Below are 16,779 nucleotides of genomic sequence, written 5' to 3'. Positions count from 1 at the left end.
TCCTTATCAATCCTTAATAGTATTCCAGTATGTGGATCTACTGTAATTTGTTTATCCATTCACCAGTTGATGAACATTTGTTTTCAGGTTTTGGCTGATATGAATAAAACTTCTAAAAACATACACTTACAGGTTTTTAGGTGTACATATTTTCTTTTGGGTTAGTATCTAAGATTGGTATTGCTGGACCATATGGTAAATTGATGTTTAACTTTATAAGAAATTGCCAAACTGTTTTCCAACATGTTTACATCATTTTCTATTATCACCAGTAAGAGCATCCTTGGTAGTACCTAGCATTGTTAGGTTTTGTTTTATTTTTGTTGTTGTTAGTGTGTAGTCATATCTTATGGTAGTTTTAATTTACATTTTTTATTGTCTATTGATGTTGAGCATTTTTTCATGTGTTTATTTGCTAATCATATCTCTTTAGTGAAGTGTATTTCCAGGTTTTAAATTGGGTTGTTTGCTTTCTTGTTAAGCTTCGTGAGTTCTTTATAAATTCTAGAAAAAGTTATTTATCATATATATGTATTGCAGATATTTTATCCCAGTGTTATTTCTCTTTTTTTAGCAGTTCTTTAAGGAATAAAAATTTTAATTTTTTCTTTATGCATAGCTGCTTTTTCTTTGCTGTCTGGGAAGCCATTACCCAACCTAAGCTCACAAAGATTTTTGTTGTTGTCTTCGAGAAGTTGTATAGTTTTAAGTTGTACATTTAGATCTGTGACCCATCATGAATTAATTTTTACATATCATTTGAGGTATGAGTTGAGGTTCATCTTTTTTCAAAGGATGTTTAATTGTTACAGCATTTGTTGAAAAGATTATCCTTTCTTCATTGAATTACCTTGGCACCTTTGTTGAAAATCAGTTTACTATAACTGAGTGGCTATTTCTGTCACTATTCTGTTCGATAGATTTAAGGCTGTCATTTTGCCATTATAACACAGTCTTGATTACCATAGTAGTATAGAAAGTCCTGAAACCAAATAATGTGAAATTCTTCAACTATATTCATTTCTCAAAGTTGTTGTAATTATTCTGAGTCCTTTAGCTTTCCATATCAATTTTAGAATCAGCCTGTCAGTTTCTGCAAAAGAGCTTGAGGGTTCCTGATTGGGACTGCATTGAATCTATAGATCAATTTGGAGAAAATTGGCATTTTGTCCCACTTTTTCTCAGAGGTAGAGGGGGAGTTACTCCAGCTTTCTGCATTCTAGTCAGAAGCCTATGTGGGAATGTTTAGTGGCATTTCAGAAAGAAATAATTTTCTTCCATGGTTATATTCACTATAATATCTTTATTGGAAGAGATCACAGGACGAATCCCTCTATTTGTGAATTGGATGTCATCCCCTGCTGCCATCTCAGGACATCATACCATAAGTTTTTTCTCCTTTCTTTTCAGTGGTCTTTCTAGAAGCCCTTCCATTAGCATTAAACTTTTTGGGTTACTCCCTTGTCGAAAGCAAAACAATCTTGTTCAAAAAAAAATTGTTTTAATTGTAGTAAATCACACATAACATGAAATTTACCATCTTAACCATTTTTAAGTGTACAGTTCAGTGGCTTTAAGTACATTCACATTTGTTTTACAACTATTACCACCATCCATCCCAAGAACTCTTTTCATTTTGTATAACTGAAACTCTTGACCAGTTAAATAATAACTCTTACATTCTCTCCTCCTCACCCCCTGTTCTATGCAACCATCATTATTCTTTCTGTCTGTATGTATTTGACTACTCTGACTACCTCATATAGGTGGAATCTTACAGTATTTATCTTTTTGTGACAGGTTCATTTCACTAAGCTTAATGTCCTCAAGATTCATCCATGTGGTAACGTGTGTTAGAATCTCCTTCCCTTTAAAGGTGTGTGAATATATACACCGTATTTTGTTTATCCATTCAGCCATTGATGGACACTTGAGTTGCTTCCATCATTTGGCTGTTGTGGGTGATGTGGCTATGAACATGACTGTCAAAACTTTTAACCCCACTAGAATGTAAACTCAATGAAGGTCAAGAGAATCTACATCTTGTTTATTACCCTGTCTCCAACGTTGTAACTGGCACATAGCAGTTACTCAGTAACATTTTTTAGATCAATGAATGAACCTTATATCTGTCTCTAGCAACTATCTTGTAGCTCCTTGCCTTTATAGCTAAGCCCAAGTTTCTAAATCCACTTTCTGAATTTCCATTCATTCCTTGTGTCATTTCAGTCTGGTTGCCAACTGCCCTGCTATACTGTAACTATACTGTATACTGTTGCCAAAACCACTAGCTACATTATGGTTCTTATATCACTTAGCCTCTCTGTGTACTTCTAAGAACTCTGTATTTCCCAGACTTCTATTACCAGAACCTCTTCTGGCTTTTTTCCTATTTCTCTGGCTATTCTCATGTCCCTAAAGATTTACAATATATTTGGGAGAGAGACATATAAACTAATATATTCAATAGAGTGTTTCAGATTTTATGATAAAGGTTGATACATATTACTGTGAATGTACCAATGAGGGTGTGCACAATTCTCCCTGAGATTGGGGATGTGGTCAGAAAGGATTCATGGATGAATGAACTCATTAATGTGAACGTTGAAAGATAAGGATATGTTCACTGCACTTCCTACTGTGTACACTTTCCATCTGATCCTTCTTCCATTGCCTTAACTTCACCTACTTTTTACATGCCGAGTTCATCCATGAAGAATAGAACCTGCTTAATATTGTCATCTTTCTCCCTAAGCCAGAGCTTCAGACAGAAGTGATCCCAGATTCTTCTTTGTGTTTACTCCACACATCTAGTCAGTTACAGTTCTTATATAATGTATCTATCCATTTATACTGACACTGCTTTGGCTTAGAATTTCCTCATTTCTTGCTTTAATTATACAGTAGCTTCCTAGCTGACTGGTACAGGTATTCCTGTCTCTACCCCAATCTCTATTCCATATTGGTGCACAATACACTTTATAGAATAGAAATCTAATCTTGTAACTCCAACTCATTCTTAAAATTTTAAGTTATTCCAGGTTGGAGTGGTTAGAAGACACTCTGCAGGAAATTACACCTAGCCAGAGTTTTGAAATATGATGAGGGGCTGGAGAAATAGCAATAAAGTTCATTCCAGGCAAAAATATCAATGAAAAGGTGTGAGCACACTGCATGGGATGGTTGAAGAACTGTGGTTATGTTTTGAATTGAGAATGCCAAGAGAAAAAGATGGAGAGATTGATAAAAACCATATCTTATAAAGCCTTGTATACTGGCAGAGGTATTTAGATATCATTAGTGCCATGGTCTTAATGGTCGTATTCTCCCAAAATTCATATGTTGAAATCCTAACCACCAAGGTGATGGTATTAAGAGGTTGGACCTTGGGTCTGGGCGCGGTGGCTCATGCCTGTAATCCCAGCACTTTGGGAGGCTAAGGTGGGTGGATCACTTGAGGTCAGGAGTTCGAGACCAGCGCCAACATAGTGAAACCTCATCTCTACTAAAAATATAAAAATTAGCTGGGCATGGTGGCATGCACCCGTAGTCCCAGTTACTCGAGAGGCTGAGGAACAAAATTTGCTCGAGCCTGGGAGGCAGAGGTTGCAGTAAGCTGAGATCATGCCACTGCACTCCAGCCTGGGCGACACAGCGCAACTCTGTCTCAAAAAAAAAAAAAAAAAAAGAGGTGGAACTTTGAGGAGGTGACTTGATCATAGGTCAGAGCTCTCATTAATGGGATTAGTGCCTATATTTTAAAGAGTCTGAGAGAAACCCCTTTCCCCTTCCCTCATGTGAAGTTACAGTGAGAAGACAGCTGCCTATAAGAAAGTGAACCCTCAGTAGACACTAAATTTGCTGGCATCTTGATCTTGTATTTCCTAGCCTCCAGAACTGTGAGAAAGAAATTTCTGTTTATAAGCCATCCAGTTTATGGTATATTTGTTATAGCCGCCCAAGTGGACTAAAACAATCAGGAATGGCAAAAGATGTATTTCGAGTTAAGTGAATATTTTGATAAGATTTGTGTTTTAGTGTGACCTCTGTGACTGCAGTGAGGACAGGGACTATATTAGAGACAGAGGAGGCAAGGTCAGATAGAAGGTGAGTGTGAGCTAAGGCAGTGGCAATGGAATAAAGTTCAAGGTTCTACCTCATCTACAATCAGTGCTTTTCCTCCTTTTCCAGGTGAATCTGGGTCTCTACACATCTGTTTTGATAGTACTCTTTGCATACATCTGTTACAACACCACTCTAAACTGTATAAATGCTGATTTACTCCTCTTTTCCTCTCATTTATACCATAAGCTCCGTGAGGACAGGGATTTCATTTTATTTAACTTTGTATTAGTATCATCTAGTATATATAAGGGTTTAAGAGCTCAGTAACTGAATGAGCAAATTCAAGGTTATATGGATGAACAGGCAAAAAACTATTAAAAAGGGTAAAGCATGGAAGTTCTACAGTAGGCACAAAGAAGATTAGGAGAGGTCAAGATCACTTTAGATTCAGAGATCATGGAACATTTGCTTCATTGAGATGCTAGAGCTTGATTTTGAAAGATGGGTAAGGCTTAATCAGGTGGAAGGATATACCATTTAGGGGAAAATGATGTAAACCAAGGTATAGAGAATGGTTGGGGATATGGCCATGGGTATAGAAAGGAAAGTAGTGAGAGAAGAAGCTGTATTATGTTCTGCCAGGTTGTAGAGGGTAGGCTAAATAGTCTAGACCTTAGCCACTAAGTGGAAGATAATGCCCAGAGGCAGTCTCATGGTGTCCACTCTGTCAAGTAAATCATTTGTAAGATAAAAATATGCTAGGGATAGTCTAAATTAAAGTTTCAAGGTGACTATGTCAAACAAATAACTACACCTTTAAGTCTTAGTTCTGTTGTTGAGCCAAGACAACTCACCCATATAAAAATGAAAATAATACACTTGTGAAAGCATTTGTGAAATATGAAAATCTGTAGGAAATAGATGGTTTTTATGTCTTCTCCCAATGATGTTTATGTCCCTCTCCCTAACATAGATATATGTTAGTCTTCTCCCACTACTTTGATGAGAAAAAAACAAACCAAAAACCTTAAAGAGCTCAGTCTCCAAAGATTTTTATAGTGCTTTCCTTTTCTCCTTGTCCCTTTGTACTATAGGTTTACTCTGAGGAGAGCAAATTTCTCTATTTCGATCTACTTTCAATTATTCAAAAGTTAAAGATTTCAAAGCAGAGAAGTTAATTTCAGTAAATAGACCTTTTCTGAGAAGTTTTTGTATATTTATTATAAATAGGAAAACCAACAGTGTCCTAATGGCACATTAACTTAATATACTGAAGACTTCATCTTACATTAGATAGAAAAATTTTCTGGTCTCTCCAGGAGGTAAATGGGTAGGGGAAGGAAGACAAGAGATGGTAGGAACTTGGAACCAAGAGGTTTTTAAATATAAAAGCAAAATACGGAAGCTACTGTGGATTATGCAGACTCACATTTTTTTTCCAATGGCTGGTTTGTTTTCTACCAGTTCTGGTTACCCACATCCCTCTGTGTTTTGGGGCCTGTACTTCCTCTAAGGTGTGAGAGTTTGGTCTTTTCCTTCTGTGGGCTTTTACAGGCCTGAAAAAGCTCCTCCCCTTTTCTTTTTAAGGTCCTTCAGGAGTTTTTGCAACCTTTACTGGTCTCTAAAAGGGAGGAAATACACAATTTTTATCTTCCTTTTATAAACCTCGTCTTCCTACAGATACCATCCTCCCAACTGGCTAGTATGGGATATTTCTAGATTTTCCTTTAGATTGCTTAGATGATTTGTGACATTGATAGTTCCAAAAACTATTAAGGGAAAACTATAACAGGAGGTTATATGTAGTATATTATTAATTTTACAGTATGTATAGTCTATATATTGATTTCATCTAAACTGAGAAGGGACAGGTTTCTGTCCCTTAGACTTGAAAGAATGCGTTATCATTGTAGTATAGAGATGAAAATAGAGGACACAAAGAAAAAATGATTTTGGTTTCCTTTTTTTTTTTAAGAGTTGAGGACGATTAATGCAGAGCTAGAATGATAGGCAGGCAAATGGATGGGTAGACAAACAGGTTCTATATTCCCAACTTGAAACGACACAAGGCTTCATGAATTGAAAATTGATTAGGAAGTAAAAGTTTGCCATGGAGTCCTGGCAGAGGAGAGAGTGTAGTGAGGATGACATGGAAAGTAAAGGCATCAGGAGGTCTTATGTGGCAGATTGGAGGGCAGTAGGGTGCCACTAGTGTTTCACCACAGATGGTTTGAAAAGCACTGACCTGGAGCGACATGAAACTTGGTAACAATAGAAGTGGCTACAGGACCAGAACAGAGTATACGCATGGTAAAACTTCTTGATACCTTTACTGTTTCCATTTAGTGGCTATTATGACTATAAAATATCTATGAACATTTTTGTACACATATTTTGATAGTCATAGACTAATTTCACTGGAATATAAAATTAGAATTGCCAAACCTTTAGGGTAAATTTGTGCTCAGCTTTAGAAGAAACTCAGTTTTCCTAGGTGGTTGCAACATTTTATCCTCCCACAATGTATGAGAGTTCCAGTTGCTGCCTGTCTTCACCAACACTTGGTGTTGTCTTTGGTTTTTAATTTTAGCCTGTTCAGTAGTGTGTAATTCTAAGTCATCGTGGTTTTATTTGCATTGCCCTGTGAAATAATGATGTTGAGCACATTTTCACGTGCTTATTGACCATTGGATATTCTCTTTTATGAAGTGCTGTGTAGAAATTTCCCCCCATTTTTTGAATTGGGTTTTTGTCCTTTTCTTTTTGATTTTTAGGAGTTCCTTGCATACACTGGGTCTGAGTCCTTTGTTAGATATATGTATTAAAGATATCTTCTCCCAATGCATGTCCTATGTTTTCACTTTCTTAATGGTGTCTTTCATGAATACACATTTTTACTTTGATAAAGCCCTATTGTTAATTTTTTTTTCTTTTAAGGATAGTGGTTTTTTTTTGTGTCTTATTTAAGAAATCTTTGCTTAGCCTAAGATTTGAAAGCTCTTTTCCTATGTTTTCTTCCAGAATCATTGTTATTTATCTTTCACATTTAAGTTTATGATTTATCTGGAATTAATTTTTGTGTAAGATGTGAGGTAGGTAGTTAAGGTTCATTTTTTCCCCTAATACAGTTATCTAATTGTCCAACATTATTTATTGAAAAGACCACCTCTTTCCTCATTGTGTTGATATCTTCATTGTAAACGTATTGACTTTACATGTGTGGATGTAATTCTGTACTCCTTGTTCAATTACAGTGATGTATTTGTCTGTCCTTATGCCAATTGGCTTGTCTTATTTACTTTATTTGTATAAAAAGTCTTAAATCTCATCCATTCATCTTTGAGATGATTTAGAAACTGTGATAGGCTGCATTTGTTTGGTTTGGGATACAGCCATCTATTAGAAGATGAAAAAAATCATGTATTTAATAATCAATTGGAAGTGAATTAAACTTAGAACAAACTGATTGTCTTATAATACTTTATAAAGATAATTAACCTGTTTTTTAGGCTATGATGGGACTGTGTTAACATTTCAGAACCTTTTCTTTTAAATTGACATATACTTTATGTTAACCTAAGGTAAGAAATGTACTGTTACTCTCTCTGGAAGTTAAAAGTAGATCAGAAAGACGGTTTTACATTTGCAAAGAGCTGTGTCATAGGGAAAGTGAATTGATAAGCTGTTTAAGCCATGGCAATAGGCACAGTCTGTTCTGCTTTGTTCCAGCATTCTCTTTCCAGTAAATACTCTTAGTCTCATCCCTAGATCTTCCAGTGGTCAGTAAACATCTTTTTTAAAATGTAATTTCAAAATTGTAAGATTTATGTCAGAATCCTAGCAGGAAACAGAAGACATTCTGGTGGGATTTTAAAGAAAATTTAATGGAGCTCCTTTCTATAGACAGACAGTAGCAAAGTAAACAACATGGAGACTAGCAAAAGCAAAAATAGTTACCACCTTAGGGCTGAGGTGACAAGAAGAAGAAATAACCATGAATATATTTAGAAATAATATAAAGCTATATTTCTTCTCTTATAACTTATTTATTTAAATGTCACTTGACAGGATCCTCCTGTGTTACCATCCTGTGAATGTAACATTTCAGTTGATAGCAATGAAATTTTAAGCAAAACTTTTTGAAATGTACTGGTTCATTTCCTTTTTTCTCAGTATGTGGAAAATTTTCAGCATTTCTTATCAAATGGAAAGAGACAAGATAATTTGTCATGGAGTATATCAAAAATAGCATTTGAGTATTTTTGTTCATATACATCGCTGTTCCTTTCCTGTACTGCAATTATCTCCCTCACAAATAAATTCTGGGAATTCTCGGTTCATATGTAAATAGAAATATGACAGAAGTCTTAACTGAAATAGCAATTCAGTTAGCTTAAAATTTAAGTTATCTTTTTAAATACCTTTTACCTAGGTTCACAATGGTCCGTAGTGGAAAAAATGGTGACCTTCATCTTAAACAGATTGCATATTACAAACGAACTGGTGAATATCATCCAACTACACTGCCAAGTGAGAGAAGTGGCATAAGAAGAGCAGCAAAAAAATTTGTCTTCAAAGGTAAAATTAATGTTCAAATTTTGATTATTGAGTTGTAGATTCTTCCCCACATTCTTCCTTGTGGAAGTTTGGGAATTTCTGTAGTAGTTGGTTGTTGCTAAACAATTACCAGTTGAATTGATGATGCCACTCAATCAAAAGCAAAATAAAAATTACACTCAAGCTAACTGAAGGCCAATAAGCATGAAAAGGGTGGTTTAAATTATAGACAGAATATGATACCATGAAAGAAAACAAAACATTTTTCTAAATTAACAACTTCTGCTTTTACCCTCTCGTGGTCTCTAATGGTGCACTTTCCAGCACTGATGCCAATTTCAATGAGGAACTTTTTTGATGCTTAATATGAAAATGTTGACAAAGTTAACTGGTTTGTTTACTAAAATGAAAACTGGAAGGAATTAACTATATTTCTGTGATCATGTCCCCTTGAACCCCACCACTGCCATTAAATACTCTCAGGATCACATTCATTTTAGGACCCTTGGATCTTCCTGAATGGATTAAATATTTGAAAGGTAGTGGGATATTTATCTTGGAAGGTCATGATAGTTTTTGCCTCTTTTTCCCCTTATAAAGGGGAAGAGAAGTTTGGGATGAGATAAACAACAAGTACTCACCAGATAATTGAATGAATGTTTGTGTTACAAATGGGAATTTTGCCTCTTAGGCTTACCCCAAAACAGGTTAATAAAACTCTAGGATAATAAATAAATGTCTGCTTGCATCTCCCTGTGTATATCCCTACCAATAACTCCCTTATACTTAAGATTAGGCAGACCTATTACCTCTTAAACTAAAGTGAGGATTCTTTCATTCATATATTTGATAATTTATGTAACAAATGTTAACTGGGTTTCTGCTATGTGCCAGTCACATTCTAAGCCTTGGAGATACATTGATGAATAACATAGATAAGGTTCCTGCTCTTAGGTTGCTTATCTTCTAATTCTAAAAAATAAGGAATGTTCCACTCATCAGTCGGCTTACTCGTATTAGTAGCTGAATGGTGTATTTTGGAGTTTGAATCGCTAGCCCATTCACATTGGAAAGGTAGATGGTGATTCGCTTCATACCCTGGTTACTTCCTAGCTGCAGATTCTTCTCAGGTGTTCTCCTAAGGAAACAGAGAATTGTCTTGAGGATTAAAGTTTTTTCCGCTTGCCCGCTTCACCATCCCTACCTTCTCAAATATAGAAGAAGCTGAGAGAGCTGTTTGCTTGCAAAAATACAGGGATGATAAAACATTATTTTAGAAAATTCTGTTCCAGGAAGTTGTTTTTCTGTACATAATTTATTTGCTAATCTACGCCATTTTTAGGAGGTGCCTGCAAAATCTTCCTACTTTGAGTACTCCCATAGAGAGATAATTTCATATTTCCGTACTTATTACGTGCTTTGGTGAACAAGCTTGCTCTACTTATATTGATAGCTACAGAATTATAGCAGCTACTGCCCTTCCTAAGTATCTAGTAAGTGTAACAGCTAAGAACCTTTGTGTTGTAGCATCATTAAAAATAAATATTCTGTTTTAAATGCAGTAAGATTTTACAAAACAAAACAAAAACCTTCATGGTTTAAAGAGAAGGCTATGATTCTCTTAAAACTACGTAGATCTCTAAAAATTGCAATTCTATCTTTTGGTATCATTTATTCCAGAAAAAAAGCTGTTTTATGTTGGAAAAGACAGAAAACAAAATCGTTTGGTAATTGTTTCAGAAGAGGAAAAAAAGAAAGTCTTAAGAGAATGCCATGAAAATGACAGTGGAGCTCATCATGGTATATCCAGGACCCTCACTCTGGTAGAATCCAATTATTATTGGACATCTGTGACCAATGATGTCAAACAGTGGGTATGGCTTATGTATTTAGAGTATTATGAATAATGTCTTTCTGATAGATACTTAAAATTTATTATTTCTGCAGATTTATTCTGGGTATCACCTCTCATTAAGTATTTTTGGCAATCACTTAAAGGGAGTTGTATTTCCCTTCACAGTTATTTTAAATCACTTAAGTATAATTTGAACAGGAAAGAAGCATTATTTAAACACTTGAAAATACCATATTTAAATAAGAGATTATTTAAAAAATCAGATTTGTATCATTGAACTTTTTTGTGTAGGCAGAATTTAAATGGAGCTGGAATTCATTTGACTAAATCATTACTTCTTCAATGGCAGTCATACAAGGTTTTCTTAAGGGGAGAATATGTTCATAGTAAGTCAAGCCCAGTATGTGCTCTCATCTTTTGTGCCTGTTCCATTTTGAGGTAGAATGTCATACATGACAGAAACCCAAAACCAAATATAACCAAAATCCAATTTTGAGGATAATGAAATAAGTCTGAGTTTTGTAACTTTATGACCCATTGGGACCTTCAACTTCTAGTAGAAAATTCACCTATAGGAATTTTGGGGTTCTTGCTGGAAGTCAGCTGATTCTACTCTTTCCAGTGTACTGTATGTCAAATGGTAGGAATTCCTTGGTATATCTGTGAGATCTCCTTAATAATTGTAGTAGTGCATCAAAAAGAGTGGCATTTCAAGCATAAAGAATTAAACCAAAATTTCATAAGTATAATTTGTGAGTTATCAGTTTGTGGGTCTATTCAGGTATTCCAAAGACCTTCATAATTTATATATTTTTCCTGCTGTGCATTTTTTACAAACATTCAGTGAAATCTTTGTCAAATTGTTATCACTGGAGAATGAATATGATTTTTGGAAATAATCAGAAGTTATTTGTGATAAAATCCAACAAATAAGTTTAAATTGGAAAGTGAAAATTCTGATCAAAAGTAACTGTGACTATAATGGGATTAAATGGCTTTTAAATTTTTCTTCAGAAGCTAGTTTGAAAGTAGTTTCTAGAGTGGAATTCCAGAGATACATTGAGAAATGGCACCCATCCATAAATTGATCAGTAGATCTTGTCTCACCTCACTCAAATAAAGCTGCAGGACAGCATGGGTTTTGTTTATGTTTATTCTTTTCCCACGATTGAGAGAAATTGCTCCATCTATACATTTTATTTGAATGAAATTATATTTCAATAAATATGGTTGGAATAGATTAATGAATAAGCTTCTTAACGTGATAACTTTAGAAGGAAACACTTTATGTATATAGAAATTATTGTAAATTTACATACTGATTTAATAGGAAACTTAAGATCTTTTTAAGTATTTAATAAATATTTATTGAATGTGAACCAGATTTATGTTCCATGTGAATAAGACCCAATAAGATGGTCATTTGGTAGTATAGTCTTCCCTCAGTATATGCAAGGGATTGGTTCCAGCACCACACTCCTGTCACCAAATCTACTCATACCAAAGTCCTGCAGTCAGCCCTGTGAAACTCACATATACAAGAAGTCAGCTTTCTGTATACTTGAGTTTCTCATCCCTCCCTATCAATACAGTACTTTTTATTTGTGTTTAGTTAAAAAAAAAAAAAGCCATGTATAAGCTGACCTTCACAGTCCAAACCCATGTTGTTTGAGGGTCAGCTGTAGTGGCTACTACAGTTGTTTGTTGTTGTTTTATTTGTTTGTTATTCTAAATAGGTTTAATCCAGTGATTCTCAGTCCAGAAGTTTCTCCTTCAAAACACAAAGTGTACCTATTAACCATTTTAAAATTCAGATTTATAAGACTGCTTTTATATTGTGTTGAGTGTTAACATTTGTATGTGTTTTCTTTATTGTGTGCCTGTTGTAGGTATATGCTTGTCAGCATTGCCAAGTGGCAAAAAATACAGTTATTGTAGCACCGAAACAGCACCTTCTCAAGGTGGAAAATCCATGGAGTTCAGTTACTGTTGATCTGATGGGGCCTTTTCATACAAGCAACAGAAGTCATGTATATGCTATAATCATGACAGATTTGTTCACCAAATGGATTGTGATTTTGCCTCTATGTGATGTTTCAGCATCAGAAGTTTCTAAAGCTATTATCAATATATTTTTCTTATATGGACCTCCTCAGAAAATAATAATGGACCAAAGAGATGAATTCATTCAACAGGTAAGACAAATAAACTACTTAGGTCTGGGAGCATATCTTACTTCTTTTCAGTGTCCAGAACCAGTGCCCTCTGCATTATATTACAGAGTGCTTAATAAATTCAGATAAATTTCTGTAGGTATAGAGGTATGATATTAAATACTACAAGGATAGTTGTACTGGAAATTAGGAGATTAGGATTTTAATACTTACTGTGGGTTATTGTAAACCTATCTTCAGATATCCTCAAATTAAAATGAGGAGGTTGGACCAAATAATCTTTATTTACTTCTAGATTAAAAACCCATGATTGGTTGGGCCTGGATCATGCCTATAATCCCAACAGTTTAGGAGGCTGAGGTGGGTGGATCACTTGAGCTCAGGAGTTCAAGACCACCTGGGCAATAGGGCGAAACTCCATCTCTACAAAAAATACAAAAATTAACTGGGCATGGTGGTGGGCGCCTGTAATCACAGCTACTCGGGAGGCTGTGGCAGGAGAATCACTTGAACCTGGGAGGTAGAGGTTGCAGTGAGCCAAGATTGCACCACTGCACTCCAGCCTGAGCGACAGAGCGAGACTCCATCTCAAAAAGAAAAAAAAATTAGCCAGGTGTGGTGGCACGCACCTGTGGTCCCAGCTACTCGGGAGGTTGAGATAGGATCACTTGAGCCCGGGAGGCGGAGGTTACAATGAACTGAGATTGTGCCACTGCACTTCAATCTGGGCAACAGAGTGAGACCTTGTCCCAAAAAATAACAATAATAATAATACCACTATGATTGACAGGTAAAGGGAGACTTAAATAAATGGAAGAATACATTTTCTTCATGAATAAGAATAGTCAATATTGAAAGGTACTTTCTCCCTTGCCCTGACCTTTTCCCAGTTAAAATTAACCTGAAAGGATAAGCAGGGGAGAATATATATGAAAACTTTTTATAAGAAATACAACAACTGCTAGACTTAAGGCATATGTTAAAACTTTTTGTAATTGACAGGGTATATGTTTAAGAAAAATCAGAGATAGCCAGACTTGGTTGAAAGCATCTTTGATGGCTCAGTCCAAAAGAAATACCTAAAGTTATATGTATTAACTAGTAGATAGGACATGTGCCATGGCACCCCAGGATTATTCCCAGTTTCCATAATTCTCTAGGAGGACTCAGCATATAGTCATACTCATGGCTAAGATTTATTCAGCAAAGAGAAAAGACACATTGGGAGAACCAGGTACAAGTTTCCAAGATCTCCTTCCCCAGTGGAGTTACACAGGACGTGTTTAATTCCTTTAGCAGAGTTGTGACAACATAAGGAAGCTCACTAGAGGCTCAGTGCCTAGGGTTTTTATTGGGGGCTGGTCACATAAGCACCTTCTACCTGGCATGTACAAAAATTCCAGACTCTCAGAAGGAAAGATTGTGTTTGGTCTTATAACCAAAATCTAAGCTCCTAGACATTAGCCAAGGTCCAACCTTGTAAGCATGCCTTTCAAAGAATAGCAGTCACAGATCTGCTTTGTTAATATGTTAAAATTAACTGTCAGGTTAACTCTTTTCTTCACAGGTCCATCCAAACAACTTAATAAGTATTTATGTTCTAAACACTTAGTAGCAATTTAAAATACTCATAAATTGAAAGAAAATATATTTTTGTTCCATTCTTTTCTTTTTTTTTGAGACGGGGTCTCATTCTGTCACCCAGCCTGGAGTGCTGTGGCACCGTCTTGGCTCACTGCAACCTCCATTTTCCAGGCTCAAGTGATACCCCCACCTTAGCCTTCTGGCTAATTTTTGTACCTTTTTTCTTTTAGAGACAGGTTTCACCATGTTGCCCAGGCTGGTTTTGAACTCCTGAACTCACATGATCCACCTGCCTCGACCTCCCAGAGTGCTGGAATTACTGGCGTGAGCTACCGCACCCAGCCCTTTCATTTCATTCTTAACCATAATTACTTGCTAATGGGTAATGTGTACCTGTTGACCACTGCTTAACTTCTCAGACCTTGGGATCATATTGTACACTGCCACCCTCATTTCCTGTTTCACACTGATTTTTACATAGTAACTGCTTTTTATCACAGCATTCGATGAAGAAAACAGTTCTGTAAAGATATGATGTCATCAAACGAATTGTAACCTGATCTAATGTTGAAACTGAACTACCTTAAACTGGTAGTTTTCATGGTGTCAAACAGATGTTAAGGGGGCAACTTGGCACAAAGTTTGGTAACAATGGTTTAAATGATAAAGCTAGTGTCACAAATGTGTCTAGTAGAGGAGGATCATGTAATTAATTAACAGGTAACAATTTGCTAATTGTTTAAAATTATATCTGTAATATGATTTTAGAATCCAATACCAAAAGTATTTTCAGGTAAATTAAAAGAATTTTAATTTTTAAAGTAGAAACAGAAAAAAATATATTTGACATTTAATCTCTAGAAATGGAGGTCACATTCTAAACCTAGGAACAGTGGTATAAACTTCAATGGAAAAACATTAAATTTGGCTGCATAATAATAGGAGATTTATGTGATAAAGTAATCAGCATATAAAAGCCAATCTTGCAAATGAAGCAAGATAATTTTGTAAATGAAGGCAAGGTAGTCTTGCCTGCCTTGATTGACATAGCAGTGGTCTGTGCAATGGAGTATGTAAAGGCCATCCAGTTTGGGGGAAGGCTATTGGAACTTCTATTTATATTTTTTAAATCCCAAAAATAAGAAATGAAGCTTTATTAATAATGTATACGATTGATAATAGCATTCTGACTCAATCAACAAGACATGTATGTCACACATGCTATGTGAAGGTATCCTGAAAGAAAAGTGAGAATCCACATGTTTCCTCACTCATACTTTTGCTTTCAGCAGTTGAATGAAAGTATGGATATCATCTAGCATTCACCACACTACTCACAAAATGGCCAGGGAGCTTAGATTTTTGCAGTGAAAGCAGATAATACTAAAAGGCAAACACCCATCATCAACCACAAGAAAGTGATAGCGCTGGCACGTCTATTTAACTTCCAGCTCTTTGTTAGACACATCAATGAGATGAATACAAATATTAACTACAATAGTCCCCATTTATCTGCAGTTTTACTTTCTGAGGTTTCAGTTCCTATAGTCAACTGCAGTCCAAACATATTAAATACAAAATTTCAGAAATAAATGATTTAAAAGTTTTTTAATTGCACACCATTCTGCGTATAGTGATAAAATCTCATGCTGTCCTGCTCTGTCCAACTGGGACGTGAATCATCTCTTTGTCTAGCATATCTTCATTGTATATGCTACTCTCTCCCCATCATTAGTCACTTCGTAGCTATCTTGGTTATCAGATCAAATGTAGTGGTTAGTAGTGTGTATCCAAGTTACCCTTATTTTACTTAAGAATGGCCCCAAAGTGCAAGAGTAGCGATGTTGGCATATTGTTAATCGTCCTATTTTATTTTTAGTTGTTAACCTCTTACTGTGCCTAATTTAAAAATTAATCTCTATCATAGGTATGTATGTATAGGGGAAAACATAGTATAAATAGGGTTAGGTACTACCTGCAGTATCAAACATTCACTAGGGGCCTTGAAACATATTCTCTGAAGGTAAAGGGAGACTATAGTTATCAGATCTGATAGGAAATTAGGCATCAAAATTCAAAATTATCAAGAATACTCTTTGAAATATCAGTTCACTTCCACTTTTATTGATGGAGAGCCTTACCCTAAGTGCATATAATGTTTCAAGGTATTTGCTAATGATAATATGAAGCCATTATGATTAGCTAGCAGTTTTTCCAGTCGTGTTTAAAGTCATTTGGTAACCAAACCAGGACTTTGAAAATTTTTCTAAAGGTAACAGTAGGGCCAAGCATGGTGGCTCATACCTCAGCTTTTTGGGAGGCTGAGGTGAGAGGATAACTTGAGACCAGGAGTTCAAGACCAGCCCATGCAATACAACAAGACTCCATCTCTACAAAAAAAAAATTTTTTTTAATTAACTGGACGTGGTGTTGCACACTCATAGTCCCAGCAACTCAGGAGGCTAACGTGTAAGGATTGCTTAAGCCCAGGAGGTGAAGGCTGTAGTGAGCTATGATTGCACCACTGCATTCCAGTTTGGGCAA

The 16,779-nt window shown here is 35.6% G+C and overlaps 1 protein-coding gene across 4 annotated transcripts in view; it reads left to right on the top strand.

Moving 5' to 3' along the window:
- The window catches only part of GIN1 (gypsy retrotransposon integrase 1), a 41,013-nt gene that overhangs the window by 3,051 nt on the left and 21,183 nt on the right, over positions 1-16,779 (top strand). Inside the window, exons 2-4 of one of the 4 annotated variants that reach the window (XM_063604581.1) lie at positions 8,498-8,643; positions 10,303-10,445; positions 12,367-12,672. In XM_063604581.1, the coding sequence (XP_063460651.1) occupies positions 8,505-8,643; positions 10,303-10,445; positions 12,367-12,672 (588 nt within the window). In that variant the 5' untranslated portion in view covers positions 8,498-8,504. Of the gene's footprint in view, positions 1-8,497; positions 8,644-10,302; positions 10,497-12,366; positions 12,673-16,779 lie in introns of those variants that run through there. The other 3 variants (XM_003828313.5, XM_055112514.2, XM_034960313.2) reach the window with 3 other exon arrangements.

Source organism: Pan paniscus, chromosome 4 (genome assembly GCF_029289425.2).
Source record: "Pan paniscus chromosome 4, NHGRI_mPanPan1-v2.0_pri, whole genome shotgun sequence".
NCBI lineage: Eukaryota > Metazoa > Chordata > Mammalia > Primates > Hominidae > Pan > Pan paniscus.
The sequence above is the reverse complement of the archived record's forward strand: the minus strand, read 5'-3'. Positions and strand labels throughout refer to the sequence as shown.